This window comes from Solenopsis invicta, chromosome 10, assembly GCF_016802725.1.
Source record: "Solenopsis invicta isolate M01_SB chromosome 10, UNIL_Sinv_3.0, whole genome shotgun sequence".
Taxonomy (NCBI): domain Eukaryota; kingdom Metazoa; phylum Arthropoda; class Insecta; order Hymenoptera; family Formicidae; genus Solenopsis; species Solenopsis invicta.
The window spans coordinates 9554145-9579179 of NC_052673.1; the positions used below are offsets into that span (position 1 = coordinate 9554145).

At 32.8% G+C, this 25035-nt stretch overlaps 1 protein-coding gene across 3 annotated transcripts; it reads left to right on the forward strand.

Annotated features, from left to right (window-relative positions):
• The first annotated feature begins 1822 nt into the window (after nt 1-1822).
• On the forward strand, nt 1823-24992 carry LOC105193545 (thrombospondin type-1 domain-containing protein 4). 3 transcript variants are annotated; one of them, XM_026135483.2, is made up of 14 exons: nt 1823-2327; nt 5699-5899; nt 12737-12884; nt 16552-16718; nt 17280-17376; nt 17741-17780; nt 17908-18032; nt 18120-18249; nt 22447-22699; nt 23028-23228; nt 23434-23595; nt 23770-23946; nt 24050-24266; nt 24449-24992. In XM_026135483.2, exons 2-14 carry the CDS (start codon nt 5858-5860, stop codon nt 24583-24585), a joined length of 1896 nt encoding a protein of 631 aa, XP_025991268.1. In that variant the 5' UTR covers nt 1823-2327; nt 5699-5857; the 3' UTR covers nt 24586-24992. The 3 variants fall into 3 exon arrangements, with proteins under 3 accessions (XP_025991268.1, XP_039310127.1, XP_025991269.1); XM_039454193.1 differs by having other exon boundaries at nt 1823-2242; XM_026135484.2 differs by lacking the exon at nt 1823-2327 and adding an exon at nt 2558-3071.
• Nucleotides 24993-25035: the final 43 nt, after the last annotated feature.

The window sequence follows — 25035 nt, forward strand, 5'->3', positions numbered from 1 at the left end:
TCTTTGTATATATCGTAGAGATTAACATTTTTATCGCTCCCTTACCGCAGAAATAATGATCTCGCCAGATAAAGAATAAAGAGTATATTGTTACGAGTAGCGCTATTAGTTTTACTTACACTATTTGAAGGGTTCATTATTTTCATTTTAAAATCAATCCTTAATTTGATTATAGCTTCAAATTCTGTATATCTATTTCTTTACTTCGCTTACGGGTTTTCGCAAAACGATGGCCGCTGCCTCTCGCGGAAGAATATTCCGTTATCGCACAAAAATGATTTCTCATACTTTGACGATACGATCGAGAGGGTGACCCGGTATATTTATTTATACCTCGAGCGGAGCTGAGGCTGATGAACGACGATGATACGGGGAGCAAGATGCAGTCTGGACGCACTCCTTGCTCTAGGAACGCAATTTAGCGATATCAGCCGACAGACCGACGTGGCTAATTCTATCTACGTAGCGCCACTCGATAATTTACTCATGGAAATGTATTAGATCGCCAACGGGGCAACCGCTAATTACAGGCTGCCTTGTATGCGAACGCATCTAGGCTGCGAACGAGATGTTAAGCCGCTCCGGCGAAAGTCACCCATCGGTTATCAATGTCAGTCGGCTGTCATCGCTTCCTTCTAAAACCGTTGAAAACACATAGTAAGTTCTCACAATTAATTGCGATTTCCCCAACATCTGAATTTAGAAAATGATCTATGCAAATTCATGCAGATTCGATGTAGATCAGTATTTCTCAATCTCTCAAGAAATGTTTCCACGAATATGTCAGTTTTATATACGCAAATATATTCGTATCTGAAAAGATATTTATCTTTTATAAGATTCTAGTGAACGGTCACTCAATCGTAAATCATGCTGATGTTTTGCAGCAGCAAAGTTTGATATATGACCGGTTGTACGGTGCACTAGGAATGTTCTTCGTTTGTTCCCTTTCTGTACAGAAAGAGGCCGGTCGTGTTCCAATTTTGTCACATACTGTTTGAAGTCACATTATCACTGATGTCATCTAATACGATTTCCATAAATTAAGATTCCGAAAAAAAATATATAAATTAAGTGGTTTTGCTTATTGTAACGTCAACGCCATAAATCACGTACCTATCTACCATTTTATCAATAATTTTATTTTTTTAGATAAAGTTTAATTAAATTACTAAATCTCGAATGCAAATTAATATGCAAATGTAACCCCAAGGGGAACAATAAAGATATACATACATACTATACCTCGTGAGAGATTGAATAAATTAAATTTTATTTTTGTGTTCCAAATAATAAAATAAATTTATTCAACTTCCGCTTTTTATTAAATTAATAATTAACGGAAATGCTTATTTATCAATTCGTTTTAAATTAAAAAGAAACTAAAAGTGTAACGATGTTAATTTGTAAACCTTTAAATTTATACTTATTACAAATTGAGAATTTTGGAAAATGTGGAACTTTAATAAAACTTTTATTGAAAAAATAATTAATTCAATTAACACATTTTTATACGAATTACAAACGAAAAATGTGATACGAGTACATCGACACAGAAAATAAATTCATTTGACAGTTTTGAATTCACAGAAACGCTTTGGTCGTACTCCAATTGGACCAATAAACGAAGATAGATCTGTTAATTAATTTCTGTCAAATTTTCCCGTTGCGTTATTTAAAGATTCGCGTGTGACTACACGAAGAAAAGCAATTGCATCTATTAAAATAACATCTTCATACTGCGTTGCCAGGTGACGCGCCGTGGCGGAGGCGCCCAAAGCTCGGTTCCGCGACTTCACGCGGGCGTATAAAATCGGTCCTCCACCGACGGGAGCCGTCAGTACGAAACAACACCTCTGACAGAGAAACTCGGCTCTCTGCTTATCAGCTTGTAACATGCATCTCTCGCTGTATCATACACACATTTAGATTTACACGCGAGATATTACGGAAAACCAAAGTCGGACTTTTGCGATATAAACTTTTATGTAGCCAATCCACGAAGATATTTTTTCGATTATAACACTGATGAACGTTGTTTCGCTTGTCGATCGGTGGCGTTGATGAACTGGTAATCAGCTGGTGAATTATTGGGCGATAAGTCTATCAGCTCACGAACCAAACATTACGCGTTTGGGATAATTGTGTAATTACAGTGCAATTAATTGAGATGAATCTTTTCGATGTGATAATAATTTGCTCTGCAAATTTGCAAACAAGAGACTCATTCTGTGATCAATATGTGAGTTGATATTAGCTGCCGTGTATGATTAGTGTACTTATTCTCTGTCAACAGTTTCGCGTACAGTTCAAACTCAGTGCAACAGGTCAGTCAAGTAGTCACGATGACCACGATTTTAATCTTCGTTTTTTAATTAAATGCAGGCTTATAAAAATGCAATGTTAACTCTTTTAACACTAAACTTAAGTAAAAATAAGCAACATCTTTAAGATTTAAAGTTATAAAAAAAATGTACAAAGTATAATTTCTTCGTATTATAGTTATAAAAATCTAACATGTAATTTAAACAAAGTATTTTATCAAATAATAATTAATATAGTTTTACAGAAATGTGACTGTTTGGTCAAACAAAGGCAGTTTCATTTTATTAATAAATTACGTCGCCAAAGTAATGCATACTTTAGACGTTAAACGTTTTTATGATAATTAGTCGCACAGAGTTTCTTTGCATTTAATTTGGCTATTTTGCAATACGAGTAATTTGTCTAGTTCCATTCTCGTAATTATCGTATCTGGTATAATTGCCAACGTAGCCGGGATATAAAAAAAAATATGCAACGTGCCCAACTGTGATTAGTTACATTCTACTTGAAAATGACTCCTTGTTCGCAAGTCGTTCAGGTTTACTTTTTGCAAACATGTATTAATAGTGCGGTATAGTGCCGACGGAATTCGATAATCGTAAAAATAAACGGTACAACGCGGACTTGCGTAAGATTCTCCTCAAATGCTCCATCTCGTCGCGATGCGACGTGTTTTCTTTGCAATAAAGTAAGACTACCAATAAACAGTGGCCCGATAGAAAACATACACATGGAAAGGCACGCAAGTAATTTTCCAATTCATAACAAGGGCTTTCACGTATGTTGAACGATCGCACGATATTTTCAGCACGTATGCAAAAATTCTCGTAACAGCACAGTTAACTTGTTTGTACAGTTTTTAGATTGCACATAATGATAGAAATTAACATAAGCTCTTATTAATACAAAAGTATAATTTTCTTAATAATTATATTCTTAAGATAAAATAAAATCTGATAGATAAATTTATTACACAAACATCAATAAATTATTGCTACCTTTACACTATTTGTAAATAAATTAATAAAAGTTTTACAATGAAATGTTAATAAAACTTTTAATAAATTGCTAATTAGAGTCTTCGCAGTTGTTAGAGCGTTAGATAATGAGTTAATAATAAATCGAACGTAATATATATAATTAATAGATAAGATTTTAACAGTCAGATTTCAACCGAACGTTTTCCAAGATACGAATCCCCTTCAGTGTAACAATAAATTATCCGCGAATAAAGAAGGCTAATGTTAATAAAACAACCAGTAGTGCCAGTACTGTAGTTATTAATTGACCGCGCGACATTTTAATATATAAAATTACTAATTTTATCTAGACGGTAACTAGTTTTCCAACGCGAGAGTTGTAAACTACATTGCTTGGTCAAAAAGTTAATAAAATTATCATGCGCGGGCAATTTATCCGCCACGCAGGCGTGCACGATGCAATCGGGGAGCATTCGAACCAGTAATAATTGTAAGCTTAATGAGCAATTCGTATGCGATTTAATGACCATATATCGCGCGGGCTAATTTGCATCAATCGCGTATATGTACACGTAAATAAATTGCACGTCGCAACGCCGTTTCGAGCGTCAATAATGTCGACAGTCTTTTTTTCGACATCGTGGAATATGCGTTCGTCAGGGAACAACGCGCGTCGGTCTCACACGACAGTTCACTGGTGCAATGACATTATCGCGAGGAACTATCGCATTTCAGAATATGCAGCGGACGGTGCGTGCTCACTGAGTTCTGTCTCTATAAAAATTCTGCGGTACTTCGAACCCAACGTGCTCGACTGAGGCAAATTTATCGTACTCGTTTATGCAAGCACACTCGTATAATTGGCGACGCGCCTTTGTCGGCGATTTATCTTGCATTACGTTGCGCGCGCGCATAGATTTGCGCGGGGGCAGGCTTTCCCGTTTATAAGCGATCGAAATTTACGATCCGTCTCGTAATCCGCGGTCCGCGTGTCTGAAATTCTTGTCGTGTGGTCCATTGATTGATCTCGACGATAGATTATCGCGTAAATCAATCTCGTTTAAAAACGAACGAAAGAAATGTCTATTCGATGAAAAAGAATTTAAGAGTGTAATTTCAATCTTTTTATTTTAACATAGCAAATACGTAATGAAATACGCTGAATCTCTCCGGTAAGATAATCCGCGGATAATTCTAGCTTCGGGCTACTCTACCTTCGACAGGTCGACGTACGGGTAATATAGGTTCTTGTCTAACGCTCACTAGCAACTGGAGCATGAAAACATTATACGTGCATATGCGCTCACATGCACGTCAATCGATGACTTCTCTAATATCCAATTTCCTTCGCCTCCTGCTAGCTTCTCTAACGTCACGCTGCAACATTTGGCTTGAATGTCAAATGTCATTTAAGCGCAAACAAGTTGTAATGATTATTAATTTGCTGGCTATTAATTAAATGACAAGTCGTATCGTTTTACTATTAAATACAATAATCCTTTGCTCTTTATCAATTTTTATTATTTTGTTGAAATGTTTACGCCGTTTATAAATTTTTATTGAAATAAAATATACTTTTAATCTTTTTATTTCTGATTTGAAAATTTAAAATGTTTTTCTTTAAAATTGGAAATTATTAAAAAAATTGTACATCTTGCGTTTAATTTATCTGTAATATCGTATTTACTTGCAGCGTACCTTTTATATTACAGTTTTACCATTGAAAATATTTTTGATTTCATTTTTAAAGAAAGAAGCAACAAAAAAAGTGAGAAAATAATTGCGAACAAATTCGAGATAGCCTTAATAAATCCGTTATTTAATTGACGTTTTTATGAAGCAATATCATTTAACGCAACGGTGAATTTACTAGTGTTTAATCGAGCTCTCGTAAAATTGCGGATCGTTAGAACTTTATAGAGTTGATGATGTAATTGCATTCCACGCACGATTCGCGCTGATGTTCATAAGCTTTTATCTGTGGAATGTTACAATGATAATATTCTTATCGTCACGTCGTTCGCGAAATATTACGGAAATAATTCAAAGATTCGATCATATCGTAGATTCCGTGACATAATTGCTTAAACAGATATTAATCACATTGATTTATTTACTGAAAGAGAAGTACCTACATTTGTTATTATTATATCCTGAAACGTCATTTAATCTTGAATTACAATATTTCAATCGAATAAACGTTATTGGCAGAATTAACACAAAATTAAGAAAGCCTAATTTTTTTATATTATCAACAATATTAGCATTAGAAATACCACAATATTATAATATTAAAACAATTTAATATTAAAGTTAAATTAACATTTTAATGTAGTATTTTAATAAAGAAACGATTTTTTCACAATTTTACAACTTTGGTTGCTAACTTCTAGTCAACGAGAAATCCAAGGAGCAACATTTAAAACAGTGAAAAATGACGTAAGGTCAAACGTGTAGTGCGGAAAGAAAAGTGTTTCCCGGAAGCCCTGCCACCGGAAGCTCTGCAGCGAGATGCGTCGGCAGTGAGGCCGCAAGAGCGAAAATCCGTCAAGATGCAGCCACTCGTCCTTCCCCTTTTGCTGCTATCTTTAACGGTAAGGCATAAGCGCAACGCGACTAATATATATTGACGTGTGATTTACCGCGCCATTAAGGCGGCCGTCCGGCTACAGCCTCAATGTCAAACTCGTATATCAAACGTGGGCGAAATTGTTCGTAAATATGTTCCGGCACATGTCAAGAACATCGCGCCGCTAGTACCGATTACCGAGGCTGATCGCATAATTTCTTTTCAGAAATGAAAAGGTAATGGAAAACTTTTGCGTCACAGTTTATGGGAATCTTGACTTTCATCAATATGCAAAGTGATAAAATTCTAATAGATAAGGTTCTCCCGCTGGATGATAAACGAAGATAAAAGATGCAAAAAGTGAAAAACTTCACTAATCATTACGTAATTAAAACTGCAACAAATTTTATATTGTAGTGTACGTCTGATACTAAATATTTATTTATATGAAAATCTCGTTCCTATAATATTCTATTAAAATTAATTTTAATAACTAAAATGTTTTTTTATTTTCTTAAAATGTTTTATCAGAAAAACAATGCGTAATATTTATAATGCATAAAAATTCACATTGATAAATTTTAAGAAAATTTTCTAGAATTTATCTCTTGTATTCATTGATTTTCGAGACAAATCAAATCAGACTGTTTTAATATCTGTTCTCCTTCTTTATTTCACGATGCTTTTTCTGTCGACGATGAGATTCTCGTCGACGATGCGTCGGTATCTACAAAGCAATAAAAAAAATATTACACAACAGGACCTTCGTTTCACGATGATAATAATTTCTTATAAAAGAGCATAGCTTTATCTACATGCGGTGGAAATTCTCCCAAAATACATGCAGATATTTTAGATGACGGTTAATGCACCGGCATGCAGTTAATGTCATTGGACGTGCCAATTAGAATACAAATTTCGGAGAAATTTATAAACAGACTTATATATAAAGCGAATAAAATTGAATATTAGACGTATTGTATGAAATGAGGAATTAAATAAACTTTTACATTAATAATAATATTACCTTAATAATAATGTTACTCGTATATTAAAATCTTTCTTCAAATTAATCGAATTATCTTTTAGTCTACATTTAGCACTTTAAATAAGACAATATTCCATATTTTCTATTAAATTATATAAATATTTTAACCTCTTAATGTTGTGAAAAAATTCACTTTTTGTGTATTAATTTTCTATACAGGGTGATTATTAATGACTGTTTTCACTTTTTACCATAGGAGCATGATATACCGATGGATACGTATTTCTAACATATTATTATATTAAAAATTACAAATGCATGCTCCTATGGTAAAAAGTGGGAACAGTTATTAATAATCACCCTGTATATTCTCGATCGTCAGATCAAAGTGCTACATATTAACAGTATTGGTGTCAATGAAAAACACATTCAAGCGTGACAAAAACAAATTCATGAACAAGAAGGTTGTATTACTTCGTTTTGTAAAAAAGCGGAAGTATCGTAGAATGTTAATTGGAACAAACGATCAGCCTTGTACGCTAACATCATCATAATATCGTTCTAACCGGACCGACCGGCTTGTACGCAAAATGATGTTCTATTAGCATAATTCTAGCGCTACTGACGCCTAATTATGGATAATTTAAGGACGTGCGAGGATCGTTCTTCCTGGGTAAACGAGCGACGACACGCGGAGACGTGTCGGAATTAATTGAACTTCTACGTGATCCAATATTCGCACAGTTGGGTTTCGGTATCGGTAAATTATGTCTAAGCAACCAGTATGTCGAATGTTGAATAGGAAGTCTCGCTTAACACATTCCTGCCGCTAAGTGTTGCCGGCAGTGCGTATTTTTAGAATGGCAGAATAATATAATCGAAGCAGAATGTGCAACTTCCTGCCACACGATACGAAATCGAATCTCAGTCGCTACGGATCCTCTCTTTTTTGAACGCGGCCATAAATTTTACAATTTCTATAAATACTCCTCTCTTAAGAACGAGAATTAATATTTTTACTTTTCGCGCAGAAACTCTTACCTCCTTTTCACACACGTGACAATACAATTTTTCTGATCTGCAAGTTTTCCATTTCTTTAACGCGACAGATTATATATTAAGAGTTCAAAAATAATAATAACTCTTGTCTTTCATTCTTAGAGTAACTTTGAATTTTAGACATCAATTACTTTTTACGTGTCGCCATTTTGTACAGCCATGAGATAAAAATTAAAAGGCGAATGCATGCATACACGCAAAAACATTAAAATGCAATTAAATATTAAATAGAAAAGAAGATTTTTAGAGTACTGACATTTTCATTAGAGGCTGTTTTACTTCCTACGCCCGTCCGATCCATAAGATTGTAGTTCTCATTCACTTGGATGTATTTTGACATGTTTATGTGACGGCTATTCGTCTTGATTATTGTGGGAACACGGCGCCAGAAGTTTACGCCGACCCCCGTATGTCCTCAGAGTGTCTACAACCAAATCGCGACGACATCTTTATTTTCCGTATATCCGTTTCATTTAATGGCTCGTGAAATCGCTTCGGATCGTGAGTGGGACCGAATTTACTTGGCTGAAACCAAGAAGGCTTAGGCCGCCGCCGCTCCGGCGAGCTTCTTCGTTGCCGTCGTCGTCTTTTTGTCTATGTGTCAAAAGATTATATATATATATGACGCTTAAGCTGTACGTTTGCAGCTCAACAGCTTTTATTAACTATATAAAGGAGGATAAACTGCAAGCTTCATTATTCAAAGCATCTAGTTGAAATCTTCATGACACTCGCAAGAGAACATTGCATAAGTACGTTACATAAACAAGGAGAATAATTTATTAAGATTTAAAACGGATGTAACAACATTAAATAATGTGTTGAGTTGAAGATTTGTGTTCTGTTTCAGACTAAAATATATTAACGCTAAGATTAACGCACTGTATAAATAACGGAGAATAATTTATTTTGATTTGAAAGAGATGTAACAACATTAAATAATGTGTTGTGCAAAAGATTTATGTTTTGTTTCTAAATAAAAATAATAACGTTAACATTAGAATGTAATATGTCTAAATTTCTTGTTATAAATTTTACAATACGCTGATCATGTTTTATTTAATTATCAAAATATTACAATTTTTTAAATTGTTTTATCAATAATTTCAGCAATATGTGTTTGTACAAAGTTAAATAACGAAGAAACGTAAGAAAGCACTTTGTTAAAAGAATTTTTATGTTTGATCGAATGGCGGATATAAAAAGATCATCGCGATGCATCGTCGCGCAGCAGGTTTGTCATTATGCGTCGCATTTAGGACGATGGGGATTTAACGGCTTGAGTGGCCACGAAAATAACACACCGAAAATAAGCGCTAAGTAGAGATTCGATGCCTAGGTATCATCACGAGACGATCGACTCGACGCCGTCGATCTTGATTATTTGTAAAAAAAAGACGCGCCGCGACGCATATCAGGTTCATTCAACTTCACTTTCGTTGGTGACATTACGTATAATCCAGCTGGCGCTTGGAAATCTGACGAAGTGCTGAATGATCTTGTAGTGTTTCTACACGCTGTACTACTTAACCGTGTCAGAACGAACAAATCGAAATGTAAGAATTTTATCGAGTGATAATATAATATCATTGCTGTCAAATTTTTAAAAATAATGAAAAATCGATATCACCAAACAATTGTATCGTGTTTTCTCTGCTTTTTTCCTATACTTTCGTAAAGTATTTTTTTAAAGTAATGTCACCTTCATATATACTTTAATTTAATTAATTTTTTCCAAATTAATTTTTTCCCAAAAATTAAGAATACTAAATATCTTATTATCACAATTCGTATTTTTTTAGGAGAGAACCTAAAAATCTGCTTTTCTCCTGAATTTTGTTTCTCTGCATGGGAGTAATTAAAAACACTGGTCTAAATTAATGCTTAAACGTTGATGAATCAAGTATGTAACGCGAATTAATTAGATGACTGAGACGAACGGCGCGCGACGTAATCTTGGAGAACCGAGGAAATTATTTTAGCATATTCACAAAGAAAATGATTCTCTCTTAATCGTGTGTTCATACGTTACTCGGTGATACGCAGAGTGTACACACGCTCGTATTTTATCGCTATGTAAACACCTAATACGATCGGGGTGTTACACCAAGAACTACATATGTGCAGGCTCGAGAGAATTATATGACCCGTTTGCTATTATTTACGATACGATTCGATAAATTGTGATACAAGCTTGCTAGTTGATATTGTTTCATTTGTCAACACCTTTGCGTAATCGGCGTGAAAGTTTATTTTATCGATGACATGTTTGAAAGCGACAATTAATTTAAATTTAATGAATTCTTTTTAATTGCATATTTATCTTCTTGACTTACAAATTGAATCTAATTAGATTGAATACTGTTACTTATAAATATATTTTACATTTTATTACATTTGAATTATTGACAATAGTTATTGTATATCTTCTTTGGAAACAAGTATTAAAAGTTCCATGTACTTTTGCTAAAGGAATATTATTCCAAAAAAGAAACAACATTAAAAATTGTAGTGAATGATGGATTATATTTTGTCTGTAATAATTATATCTTGAAAAAAATTCTTCGATCCTTCGAATTTCCTCTCGAATTAAGAAATTCAAGTGATTACTTGATTTCTTGCATTTTTTATATATAGTCATATTCAGATTGAAATCAGTAAGATATTTATACAAGTATTTCATTTTTTTATGTCGTTCTCACAGTGGAAAAATGTAATCTTTCTATTCCATATTCCGGATTGAACATTATACGTTCTACGCCCGTGCATTCATTGTTCGCCGCCGATTTATAAATTCACTCATGCGATATTCATACAATTAACATCGTGCGATCTCGCGTATACAAACGGCAAGCAAGTTGACATTCATCCCGAGTTAATCCAATTGGAGAGAGGAGTGTCAGTTTGGGCGCGGCTTGATGTGCAGTTCGCCGATTAAACCTGGTTGAAAATGAACGGTCAGCCTCAATCGAGCACCGTCACTCTTTCAGTATGATCTCCGACGTGTAAAACGTCGAATTATGTTGTTGTATTTCATATATCATGCCATATTGCCGAAGAAACACGAGCGACTTAAACCGACTTTCTTAAGGAATTTGATTCATTGGTTTTACTTGACTAGTGAAATTAAACTTATTAACTTGTTTAATACACTATAATGCGTATGTTATAATTTACAGTTTTATTAGCGACACATACTTCTTACTCTAATTAAAATGAAAGATTCGGTTTATTAAACATTTCATAATGTTTATATTTACCGTTAGTTTTCATTTATTATTAAAAATTATTACATTAAATTATTCAATTTGGAAAACACTGGTTAAATTAACTTGTCGTTAATCCATTCTTGTGTTACATATATTTTATACCGAAACAAAGATTTTTCTACATTTTTGCGAAATATTTATTAAAATCTAAAGAGAAATGTAGGTAGATATTATGAAAGAGAATTAACAAGGTCACTTAGTGATAGCGGGAGTGATTCGTACGAGCAAGAGAAATGATTTACTGCTGCAGATACTAGCAAGCTGAAGGAAGAAGCTCGCGGTAGAATTAGAAATTAGAGGGAAGCGAGACTTCCCTTTAATTCTCTTTCTCTCTTTCTCTTTCACTAATACTCATACCACAACCCGGCCACGTGGCACGTACAACGTGATAATACTTTGATCGCGATTTAGGTCGAATCGCGCATCTCCAGGCTACCGTTTGATCGCTTAATTAACCTTGATGATCTTATGTGGCGATCTGGAGAGGAAGCAAAAACATTCCACCGTTCCGATGTAGTAAATCTCGCTTTTAAGCTATTTTGGTGTCCTCGCGTAATACGTTCCAGAAGAACTGTGCATCATCAATACGGCTCAGTAATCTGTATCGAAACGATCACACAGAATCGTGCTTTAATTTTAATTCTAATTTGTTGATACAATTACGTATCGTTTTACTTAAACAATTTTGCTGTTCTTCCTTTTCTATTTCGAATGTGCCTGTGTGCTGTTATTCCTGATTTTCCGTGTGCTATATCTCTTTCGTATGAAAATACAATTTACATTAGTATCGTGAGTCTAAAAGGTGTTCTTACGCATTCGTGCTAATTTCCAGGACCGACGATTCGCTACCGGTGTATATTTCTGTGCATTAGCGAAACAGTGGGTGCGGTAACCGTGCAAATGTAAAATACTCGTCCGGAGAACGGATAGGGTAACACGAAATTATGGCTGTCACGGCGTAAATTTAGACGACGATTTGCCACCGTTTCGGTTCGCCTGCACTCTATCACCTCGTCTGGCTGAAGTGTCGCGATGATAAGTCGCTGAAAATAAAAAGTCGCCGTGCGTAATCACGTCGTAAATCAAAATACAGCAGATAAAAACCGTCATTGCTTGAAAAAGATATCTCTTAACTTCTGACTGATTGTTTTTCTTTTTTATCTATTATCTGCAGAATTTTCGCATCACCTCGCCAACCTTCATATACAGCTTGTCGCAGCTGACGCACGGAAATTGAGAATTTTTATCAAACGTAAATTGCCTGTCTGCATCGATCAAAGTGGGTGTGTCGCTTCCTATTAATTCATTTCGCAGATTGGCATCAGCACGACGACGTATATCGCTGATTCCACTTTGACACCTAGGAAAATAGAAATGCATCCGGGAACGTCATTTGTCATCTACGATTCACTCAACGGACAGCTCGAATCTTTTGATCTTGAAAGTTGAGACTGCGAAATTCAGCCTCCACGTCAAGGCGCACGATTTGTGGCTGTTGTATGAATTTCTCAGCTGATATTTCATCGTGTTGTACCGTCTGTTTCAGGGTGGCGTGAGATTTGGCAGCGGTCATCTGATAGATGGAATTTTCACGGAACCGACTTTAGAACCGGGTTATAATTTGGTAGCGGTGGTCCCACGTGGCGCCTTGGCACTGAACGTGACCGAACTCCGTCGAACGCAGAACTACCTTGGTAAGAGAAATAGAAATTTGTGAATATTGGTGAACATAAATTAAGATGGCTAAACTATTTTCATTCAGTTCTACGTTAAACCTCGAATTATTTATACCTTGCAAGTGTATTTAAACGCATGCGCTTAGTATTTATTTAAGGCTGCGCATATATTAAGGATGTATAGGATATTTCTCAAAGCATTAAGAAAATTACGAAAAAATTACACATTGTTTTATATTGCGTTTGAAATTAATAGAAAAAAATTTTACTATTTGAATAAAAAGATATTTCGATAAAAAGTAGACATATGCTCTAATAAAGATATAATTAATAATAAAATAATAAAATAAGAAATAATGAAAAAATCTGAATTCTTTTATTTAAGCACTTTAAATATTGAAGATGATTTATGTTATATTAAAGTTTTATTGCAATAGACAGATTAGTTCTGTAAAATGAACAAAATTTATTTATTTATTTACAAAATAACTAAATAGACATTCACAATATAACTTTGTATAAATTATCTTGAATACTTATACAAAAGAATTGTGATTTTTCTTAATGTTGTAAAAAATAATTTTATTTTTAATAACAAATAGAGTAAATAAACTATAAAAATATGTTTTTAAATAAAAATATATTCTTATTTATACAATTTTATATATGTGTGTATAAATTTATTTAAAGTGTTAATATTATATAAATACATTTCCAAATTTTATTTATTTTACAGAGTGTCCGTATGTCCGATACATCCTTAAGCATTATATTTTATGTTCTTTTTTTCATCCTATACTAGCAACATATTTTTAATTATTAAGATTATTAATATATTTTGATACCTCTCCCTTTTAAAGTCGCAGCGTTACAAGATGTATACAATTTTTTTGATAGAAGGAGTGATATACAAAAGAAAGTTAACAATAATTTATTATAAAATATAAAATAATAATGTAGGTGCATATATATTACTTTGTGTGTTTTGCAATGTAAATTGGACGTTACATGACCAGGACGTGACTAGCGACTCTTTTTACTAACGTTCAGATCCTATCGGTGCTAACATTAATTGCGTGATTGGCGCCAGGTAGAATAATTCAGTGGTATCGCTTTGGATTTCGTGGAAATTGCAAGCAACCGGTTGCGAGGAATGCATTTCCACCTACCGTGATTTCTCACTGTTTATGCACTGTTTACGGTGACCCGTTACATGGCGTGGTCGTTAAATAGCGACCGCACCCGACAATTAAGATCATCGTCGTCCTGAGAATGATTATATGCAAAAATTAATTTACGAGTGGCATTCTGTTGGCGAGATAAAAATAATGTGATTTAAAAGAATAAAAGTTTTGCCATTTGTTTCAGTAAAATTATGCGGCTTATACTTGCAGTAAACATTTATAACAAGTTACAAAAAGTTTAAGGATTATAAGAAATAATTGCAAATATTAAAACAATGACGTCCGTTTAATTATTCGGTTAGTCATTTACATTAGTAATTTGCATTTTAGTTGTTTCCGAGTTTTTAAGAATAATGATTGTCTGTCGTAAAACGTATTGTAAGTGCCACGATTAATAGTTATGACTATTGAATATAACAAAACCATTAAGTTTTTTCCTCTTTAGAAAACGTCATGTTCAAGATAATACATTAAAGTTAAGAAACAGTTTACATAATTCATCAAGCAAAATTTATGTTACTTGGTTATGATTCTTGGTTTTAAAGCTTATGTACGTTCCTTGTGCTGAAAAGACATTTACAACGACATGTAATTATTCACAAAACTCTTTTTTGTAAATTCATTTAGAAACTACGTATTCTAATGTTTTATAAATTCAGGTTTTATAAATTCATAAAGATTAAAATACAATAATTATAATAAAAATTAGTACTAACTAATATTAAATTTGCTATTAAAATAAAGAATCTTTGAAACCTAAGTAGTAATATTAAAATTAAGTAAGTTAATACATTTTTTTAAACTAAATTAAGTTAAAGTTAATTGCTTAGAAAATTAATTTAGTTACGATAAAAGTTACATAAACAAAAAACTAATTAGTTAAAAATTATTAAGATTAAATTAACTTAGAATAAATTAAAAAGATTTTGTAAAGCATTATTAAATTAGACATTCATAAGTGTTTAAAGTTAGATTACTCAAAACAATTATATAATCCATGATAGATATTATTTAACAAATTTAATATTTTATTTGTAAATTAAGTTTATATGAAAAATAACAAATGACAAAAAATATTAATTTTGTGTGTGTGTGTTTTATAAGAATATATTTTTTTATAATTTTTTTTACATAAATAAATTTTTAACTTAGAAAAAGAATTAATAAATTAAAGTTCAAAAATAACAAGTTAAAGTTAAAAATTAAATCAATATTTAATTTAATTATTTAACTTTTAGTTTTTTAATTAATTACCACTCAATTCTGAGTAATATTAAAAGCAATAAAGAAAATGGGAGCGTAATAAATTAATTAATTTTGAAATGTTTACATAACAACAAAAAATTTCAAAGTAATATTTAGAGCGTGAAGTTGTTCTTAAATCAATTTAATATGACGGTGATACGTGAAAATTTGATTAGGATTAAGCCTTGATCGTCATATGTGAAGGTAATGATCATTTTGCCGCCTTCGATGCCTTTCGAATCTATTCAACGCTCGTTTGAAGTAACGTAATGATTACCTTTCACAGGATGCGAATAACTGATCGTAATCTATACATCTTCTATGTATGTAATGATTGCGTCGCCGATAAGCAAATGAGTCACCAGCAGCGTGATTAGTTGCGATCGTTAACAATACTCGGAACATTACCGCCGACATGATCGCGCCTCCTATTATCCTCACTTAATCTGAAAAGATAAATGATTCGAGGGAAATCGATAGGAAAGTGCCTCACATGAAATTAAATCTAACGATCTAGCCAATCAATGAGAATTCAGAAAACATAAAAATGTAAATAATCATAAAATTTATAAAATATAAAGATAAATATATATACATAAGAAATTAGAACTTTTATAAAAAAATTGTAGGAGGTATTCAAATTAATTAATTAAGGAATTTGAAAATTAATTATTGCAAAATGTATTTCTGTCAGCTTTAATCCACTTATTTTTTGCGGAATACATTTGTAACGTAACGTAATCTAATCTTTCGCGGCATCGTAAGTGGAACGAGGACCATTGTCCCGTTAATTTAGATGCACCGGCCCGTGGCACGTGGATTACATAAATCGCGCGACAGTAAATTCACTCATAAACGAGCGATGCTATTGTGTATCCAAGTCTCACTTAAACGACCGTGATTGCCAGCTTTAGCCTGTTCCGTGTCAATCGACGTGTCGAAGATCATCACAGTTCTATGAATAGAACTAAGTAGTTCACTCGCAAATAAATGCGGTCATTGTTACTTTTTTATGTTCAACTAGACCTCAATAGGTTTATGATATACATTTGTGATAGTAAACACTTTTTTGAGATAGTAGCTGCGTCTTTGCTGGACATAGAATATTTTTAAAGAGGGATAATTGATAATGTTGGCTACGTTTTCCGACATGTATAAACAATTTTATTGCAACCGAGATGTAAGAAGCCATATCTCATAATTAAAACATCTTATAATTAAAAGAAATATAATAAAACATTCTAATAAATTTGCAGCAATTAGATTACAAGATGGTAGCTATTTGTTAAACGGGAATAACTTTATTAATTGGTCTGGCGAGTACAAAGGAGCTGGAACAACATTTGTTTATCGCCGTCAAAGTCCTCAGAATTTAGAAAGCTTCTCTGCAGCAGGACCATTACAGGAACCCATAGATGTTATGGTAAGCAATAAGATGGATATTAATGTAAATTATTTTTTATAATAAATATACAGCCAAATAATTGTAATGTAAATTATTTTTTATAATAAATATACAGCCAAATAATTGTAAAGACTTATATACATATATAAGTTTTTTTATTTGCATGCAGTGACATTTATAAAACAAAAATACTCACAAATATTATACGTGTAAGATATACTTCACACCTTATGGAATGTTTTGCAACTTTCGACTAAATTGTAGACATTGTTATAACGCGATCGTAATAATGGAGGCTTAGAGCAGCAATTGTTACATGCTAGCAATCGTGGGCGTTAATGAGTTCAACTGAGTTCCATTTAACCCTTTCACCGTTGATTTTCTGCAACACATCATTTCTCATAAATCATATTGGTTTTATATTTGATATTATATATTACATATTTTCCACTACTAAAATTTAATAATCAAAGGTTATCTGATAATAACTCAACGATTAAAAGTATTTTTAGAAGGTCTGAATTAAAAATAATTGTGAGATCTACTTAAAGTAACATATTCTAATTTTATTATTTGTAGGTGTTATACCAGGAACCAAACCCTGGCATTGTTTATCGATATCGAATTCCCGGAAATACAAACTTACCAAGAAGCAATCACTTTTCTCATAATGCAGGTAGCGTATTATTTTAATATATGTATACGTATATGCATATGTATATATATATATATATATATATATATATATATATATATATATATATATATGTTTAATTGTATATATTTGTTTAGAAGCTTACGTATGTAGAAGAAAAAAGAATAATAAAATTTTTGTTGAATATTTCTTAAATTACAGTTAAAGAACTGTTTCTTTACTGTTTTATTCGAATTCTTAAACTTATTTTACTTAAAAAGAAAATTTGGCAATTATAAATAAAGAATCGATAATTTGAAAGTTATTCTTCTTTTGCAAAGCAATAAATGTTAAACGTACGTATATGCAAAAAGTTATTAAAAAATAAAAAATTGTTTGTTTATAGTTTCCAATAGAGACGTTGAGCATAGTTTGCAAAATAGAAGGTAAGAAGTTATATTGATCAATTAAAATCCAAAGAATTCAAACATTGTTTTATACTTTTTTTTACAAGCATCATACTTGAAATTGTATATGTCTAACAATTAAGTAATAGCAAAAAATTAATTTTAGATTTGAAAATGGGCCAGCAGTGAGCAATGTAACATTTTCGCCGTATTCACCGCGACGTTACAAGAAAAAAAAGTTTATCTGGAAAGCGATTGGTCACAGCGAGTGTAGCAAAACATGTGGCGGAGGTAAACAAGAAAGCTAATAATTTGTTAGTTTTATAAGAAATTATGTAAAGATTTGCAAATACAAAAAGTTTCTGTATGTTATACAAGGTGTACAAATGCTCAGACACATATGTATTAAAGAGCACACGCAGCAACCAGTACCAGAAAAAAGATGCCATGGATTGGAAAAGTTGCACGAAATTCGCCTCAGATGCAATACCATGCCATGTCCACCAAGGTAACTTTATTATAATTTATACTTCATATACGTAAGAAGTTTCTTGCATAGAAAATAATTACATGTAATGATATTAAGCAATAATTGCACAAAAATAGAAATATAAAAAGAAACAACGTAAAAACAAAATAGTGTAAGTTATATAAATAAATGTAATTGCATAGCGGTATTGCAATTACATTACGTTCTGTTAAAATTAACCAGCCTGAAAAACGAACATTCTTTGGCTTAAATTGCGAAAAAAGTATAAATCATATCAATTTGTAATTTGGCACTTTTTTAGTATATACATTTAATTTATTGTATGTAAAATTTTATTAAAAAGTATTTATGTCTTGAGAAAGTATAACAATTCGTGTAAAACATGACATTATAGCGGAAAACAGTGTATATACATGATTTCGCTATTTTGGTTGAAATAAAAAAATAAATTTGTTTTGCAAATTATTTTATTTTATTTTTTTTAAAAATTGGCAAAATTTAAGTTTTTAGATTTTTGTCTCATTTTTTCATACTACAAATGCTATATTTTGAATATCATCAACAAAAGCTTTCGTTGCGTGATAACAACTGCTGTTCTAAATGTATGATTAAAATGTCAAAATAATCCATCAATTACAACCTGAAATATCGTGTACACCGTCTTAAAAAACATTGTTTTGAGAAAAACGCATTTAGAGTTTGACACCATGCTTGATACCATGCAGTTTTTTTGTGCATCTTACCTCTAATCAGCGATTTGACCTGGAGTTAATGGTTGTATTATCGAAAATACTTACGAAGGAGCAGAAAATCTATCGGTCTATCAGGTCTATTGTGTTCAAAAAGAGCGACAAGAGAATTATATATTGTAGAACGCTGTACTGCTCTGGCCTCGGGCGTCTACTTGCGCGTAGGCACGTGACTCCACTCTAATTGCTATAATTCGAAAAATACTTCGAATATTGACTTGAAATTTTTTGCATATCATTCTACGACTTCAACTATATTTTAAAACTAAAAATTTTGACATTAAAAAATTTTAAGATATTTTAACTCCTTAAGCTTTTAATATACTTATAACATTAAATATATTAATTATATTAAATATTATTAAATTATTAAATATTATTAAATTAAATATACTTATTAAATAAACTTTAACTTGATTAACTTTACCTTATTGACTTTATTAAAATTTATTTGCGCTAAGTATTTAACGATAAAAAAATAAAGACAGGATCATGAAATATATTGCTATAACATTACAGAAAAAAGTTTAAGTAAAAATTTTATTGCTATTAAACGAAAAATGATATACACTATTAAAAAAAAAATAGGGAACACTTTCCAGACACCAAAAATTAGGCTATATTCAAATGACTGTAACTCGGTGAAAAATCATCGTAGATAAAAAATAAAAAAAGCATTTTGAAGCTTGAAGATTCAACTTTAACGTTCTATTAGCAGATTTTCAAAATTCTTTTAATTTCCTTGTCTTATGCAGTAAAAAAGCACACTCTGTTTTGTTCCTTAAAATTTCGTACATTTGACACTTTGCAGCTCAACCAACAAATTTTTTTCGAATAATTCAAGTAAAGCTTCATAAACTACGACATTTTGCCTACAAAATGCTTTTTTTAAAATTTCTCTACGATTTTTTTTGGCCGAGTTACGCAACATAGAAGCTAAACCTGCATTTTTTACAAATGATATTCGTACTCCGTGAAAAATCATCGTAGACAAAAAATCAAAAAATCATTTTAAAGCTCGAAGTTTCAGCTTTAACATGTTATTAATGGTTTTCAAAAATTTTTTAAATTTCTTAGTACTCTGCCCCAAAAAAGATACACTGTTTTTTCCTTGAAATTACGTATTTTTAACAGCTCGTAGCTCAATAAAAAATTTTTTCTCGACAAATCCAATGCAAGTGCCATAAAGCATGACATTTTTTCTACAAAATGCTTTTTTTAAAATTTTTTCTACGATTTTTTTTGACCAAGTTACAAGACTTCGAAGAAACACATTTTTTTCAGTAATTTTTCTGAAAAATGACGTCTACCGACATTAGCATTACCCAATGTGCACCACGTGGAGGTTACCGGTCGGATATTTGCACATCGTGTGTGTGTGTGTGTGTGTGTGTTGTGTGTGTGTGTGTGTGTGTGTGTGTGTGTATCACAGCAGAGATAAGGACCCCGCAGTTCGTCACTTCTGCGGGATTTAATGACTCCAAACTCTCTCTGCTGTGTGTGTACGCGCGCGGGCGCATGAGTGTTCAGTAGTGTGTATTTCCTCTTCTCTGATCAATTACTGCTTGCAAGTATTCTCGCATATTTATATATCTTGCAATACGATCTTGCGGAATGTTGTGCCAAATTTTCATTAAAATTTCTCTCAATTCTTCTAAACTTTGCGGCTGTTCTTCACGACGCCTTAATCGTCGTTCTTGGTGTCAACAAAATAAACGCTATGATCAACGTGGCCTAATGCCAGTACGATCTTACAACGGCGGTTCCGTGATGGTGTGGGGGTGTATATCACTTACAAGACAAAGTGATCTAGTGATCCTGCCACCTCCGGCAATGACAGGTGTTCGTTATATCAACGATATTCTACGACCACACGTTTTGCAATTAAATCGAACCTGTCGGAACTTTATTTTCATGCAGGACAACGCTCGATCTCATACGGCGAATATAACGCGACGGTTTTTTGAACAACACGCAACTAGACTGTTAAATCATCTCGTCAATAGCCCAGACTTAAATCCAATCAAGCACATTTGGGATAAAATAGAACGACGATTAAGGCGTCGCGAAGAACAGCCGCAAAATTTAGAAGAATTGGAACAAATTTTAACGAAAATTTGGCACAACATTTCGCACGATCATATTGCAAGATGTATAAATATGCGAAAACGCTTGCAAGCAGTAATTGATCAGAGAGGAGGAAATACACACTATTGAACACTCATGCGCGCGCGCGCGCGCGCGCGCGCACACACACACACACACATATGATGTGCAATTATCCGATCGGCAACCTCCACGTGGTACATATTAGGTAATGCTAATGTCGGCGGTAGACGTCATTTTTCAGAAAAAGATACTGTAAAAAATGTGTTTCTTCGAAGTCTTGTAACTCGGTCAAAAAAAATTGTAGAAAAAATTTTAAAAAAAGCATTTTGTAGAAAAAATGTCATACTTTATGGCACTTGCATTGGATTTGTCGAGAAAAAATTTTTTATTGAGCTACAGGCTGTTAAAAATACGTAATTTCAAGGAAAAAACAGTGTATCTTTTTTGGGGCATAGTACTAAGAAATTAAAAAAATTTTTGAAAACCATTAATAACTTGTTAAAGCTGAAACTTCGAGCTTTAAAATGGTTTTTTGATTTTTTGTCTACGATGATTTTTCACGGAGTACGGATATCATTTGTAAAAAATGCAGGTTTAGCTTCAAAGTTGCGTAACTCAGTCAAAAAAAATCGTAGAGAAATTTTAAAAAAAGCATTTTGTAGGCAAAATGTTGTAGTTTATGAAGCTTTACTTGAATTATTCCAAAAAAATTTGTTGGTCGAGCTGCAAAGTGTCAAAAATACGAAATTTTAAGGAACAAAACAGGGTGTGCTTTTTACTGCATAAGACAAGGAAGTTAAAAGAATTTTGAAAATCTGCTGATAAAGCGTTAAAGTTGGATCTTCAAGCTTCAAAATGCTTTTTTTATTTTTTATCTACGATGATTTTTCACCGAGTTACAGTCATTTGAAAATAGCCTAATTTTTGGTGTCTGGAAAGTGTTCCCTATTTTTTTTTGAGTAGTGTATAATGATATAAATATGTAAAAATAAATAAAATTAGACCGCTTAAGTAAATGACAAAATGTCAAATACGATAAAGACTAGATTTTAGTGCCTAATAATATTTTATATATAAATTATTTTATATGTTAAGTATATTTTCATTTTTAACAAAGTGCATGCTAAACACAATCGCACTTGTAACGCAATCATAAATTGAACTAAAAATAATATTAAAGATTAAATTAATCGTCAATTTAATAATGATGCTATAATCATCTTGGTAAGTGTAAAGAACTTATTGTGAAAAATTAATATAAATATCTTTCTAATTGTTTGCAAAAGAATCTAACTAATTTTTTACAACACTTTTTTTATTTCTTTCTTAAATTAAAAAAAATAATATGCTTCCACAGCTGGCGTGGCGGACCATGGAGTGACTGTTCTACTTCCTGTGGCACCGGGGTTCGTACACGAGAACTCGAGTGCGTACAGGAAGTAAGAACGTCGTTAACATTGAGAATCGCCGATGGAGCCTGTACAGAACCGAGAAATCTGTCGACGAGCGAAGTGTGTGAGATGCCAGCGTGCGAGGAGATCAGGCAAACGTCGACGGAGACGTCTTTTCAATCGTTGGCTCCGCAATGGATTGTAGGCGTTTGGTCACAGGTAATTTTATCCAGACACTTGTACGCAGAGCTAATCAATATATATCGATAATTTATTATACAAGAGAGGTAAAAACACTAAAGCTTACGATTTGTATTATGTAAGTTTCAATATTTAATAAGATGCATTGACAGAGCAGTGTCATGTAAAATTTCAAAGTATTAGATTTAAAAATTTAATTATGCTTTTATATTTCTTATGAGAATGATATTTTGAAGCAAAATAATATTTGAAAAAAATTTTTCTAGTTCTTCTGTTATAAACAAAATAAGATATGAGTATTTATTTCGATTAAGCGATTGCAATTTTTATATCATTCGTTTTTAAGTGTTCCACGTCCTGCGGCGTGGGGAAAAGAACGAGGATCATAACTTGTGTTACTGAAGGTGCTCCATGCGATCTCTCGGAAAAACCTGAGGCACATGAAACATGCGACTCAGGACCGTGCCCAGTGAAATCAACGCCGCAGAACGTTGTTTCTGCGAAGCTTCACAGCTCGCAATGGTTATTCACTGAGTGGTCTGACCAGGTGAGTTGTTACCACTTGCAAATTCGGTGAGAACTGAAAATAAAATTCTAATAAAATATTAATAACTTATCAACAAAGGATAAAAAATTTAGAAAAAAATTTCAAGTTATATTGTCTAAAACACTACATTCAAAATTATGCAAATTATCATATTTTGTAGACTGATTTACCGGTTTTATTAGCAATCTATAATTATTCACTTTAGTGCTCAGCAGAATGTGGGACTGGAGTGCAGACTAGGAGAGTTCTTTGCGAGACGAACTCTGACGAAGAATCTTGCGATGAATCAAGTCGTCCTGAGACTTCCAGAGATTGTTCGAGCAACAGAACTTGCAGCGGCCAATGGTTCACGGGGCCTTGGACGGAGGTCAGATTTAAATACAATTGCCTACAGCAAGTAATTTTAAAATAAAAAGTTACGGTATAAAGATTATAAATTCAAGATAATTGAGATTATTTTCTTATTTATCATCTTATTACAAAAATGTTTTTTTTCAATTAATCATCAATGTGAGTCGAGTGTTATTTTATTTTTTTTCAGTGTTCTGCAAGTTGCGACGTGGGTGAGCAAGTTAGAGACGTTGTCTGCGTTACAACTCTTCGAGGTTCTCTACGTGTCGTCTTAGACATGAATTGTCCTGCGAACAAACCGGAAAGTAGAAAGCCATGCAGAGAGCGCCCTTGCACCTCTGCTTGGTACATATCAGACTGGACGCCGGTAAATATTCATCAAATTTATTTCATAAAAATTACAAGATAAAATCTAACGGGCTAAGATAGAACTTGGCAAATTGTATTTATTTCCGACAATCGGTTTGCAGTGTTCACGATCTTGCGGTAAAGGTATTCAGAAACGCGAAGTCCGATGCCTGAATTCAGACGGCCAATTACCCGAATCGCATCAACTTCACTGCCGAGAGGAGGATCGACCGGCACCTCGAAGGATATGCAACGATTATCCTTGTAGAGACGATCTACGCACGCCTGAAAATTCTCGCAGGGCCGTTCAAGTCCAGGACGAGCCCGACATAACGAATGGTTAAGCGAATTCTCAAATTTCAGATACAGATAATTTAGTAAATATTACGCAGCTGTTACATTTTGTGGTATCTGTAACATTTCTGTAAGGTTCAGAGTGATCCTTGATATAAAAAAAAGATATTGTGCATGAAATGGAATTTTCACGTGTTATACATGTATTGACATTTTATTTATTTCAGGTGTTGAAGACAATCCACTTTGCAAAGACAAAATGGCTAACTGTAATTTAGTCACGCAAGCTCGGCTCTGCTCTTATCAATTTTATCAAGAGTCTTGCTGTCTGTCGTGTTCTCGAGGCAAGCAGGATTTTGAATAGAAATCCCCTTCGACAATTGTGCTCATTATGACCTTTCAATGCAAAAGAAAACTGCCTTTAGTAGTGTTTCCCGTTATCATATATCGCGATTAAAACTCTATTTTTGTTGCCTACGTTGGTACAAATAATTTTTAATAATTAATAGACGGTAAAACTTTTGTACGTTTTATATGTATAGAAGTGTAGATACGCATGCTGCCGAGTAATTTAATACGAAGCTCACGATTTCGTTAATAAGATTTCGAGCATGATATTTGATAAAGAAACAAAAGAGACTGATCGCGTGTAATTATCGGTTTGTTGTAATGATCTGACGCAGCATTTAAATTCGCAATAATCGTTCTCGCATAACCCATAAATATAGATATATATATATTGAGCATTAATAAATGTTAACGCTTTTTTGATTCTTTGTTTTCGATTCACTTACCTTTTATTTCTCTCTGCTCC

What these genes read in the sequence shown, in the direction of transcription:
- LOC105193545 (XM_026135483.2), top strand. Translation starts at nt 5,858, where the DNA reads ATGCAGCCACTCGTCCTTCCCCTTTTGCTGCTATCTTTAACG. An exon ending in TTTTGCTGCTATCTTTAACG is followed by an intron (nt 5,900 to 12,736) that starts GTAAGGCATAAG and finishes CGTCTGTTTCAG; the next exon opens with GGTGGCGTGAGATTTGGCAG. An exon ending in TCGAACGCAGAACTACCTTG is followed by an intron (nt 12,885 to 16,551) that starts GTAAGAGAAATA and finishes ATAAATTTGCAG; the next exon opens with CAATTAGATTACAAGATGGT.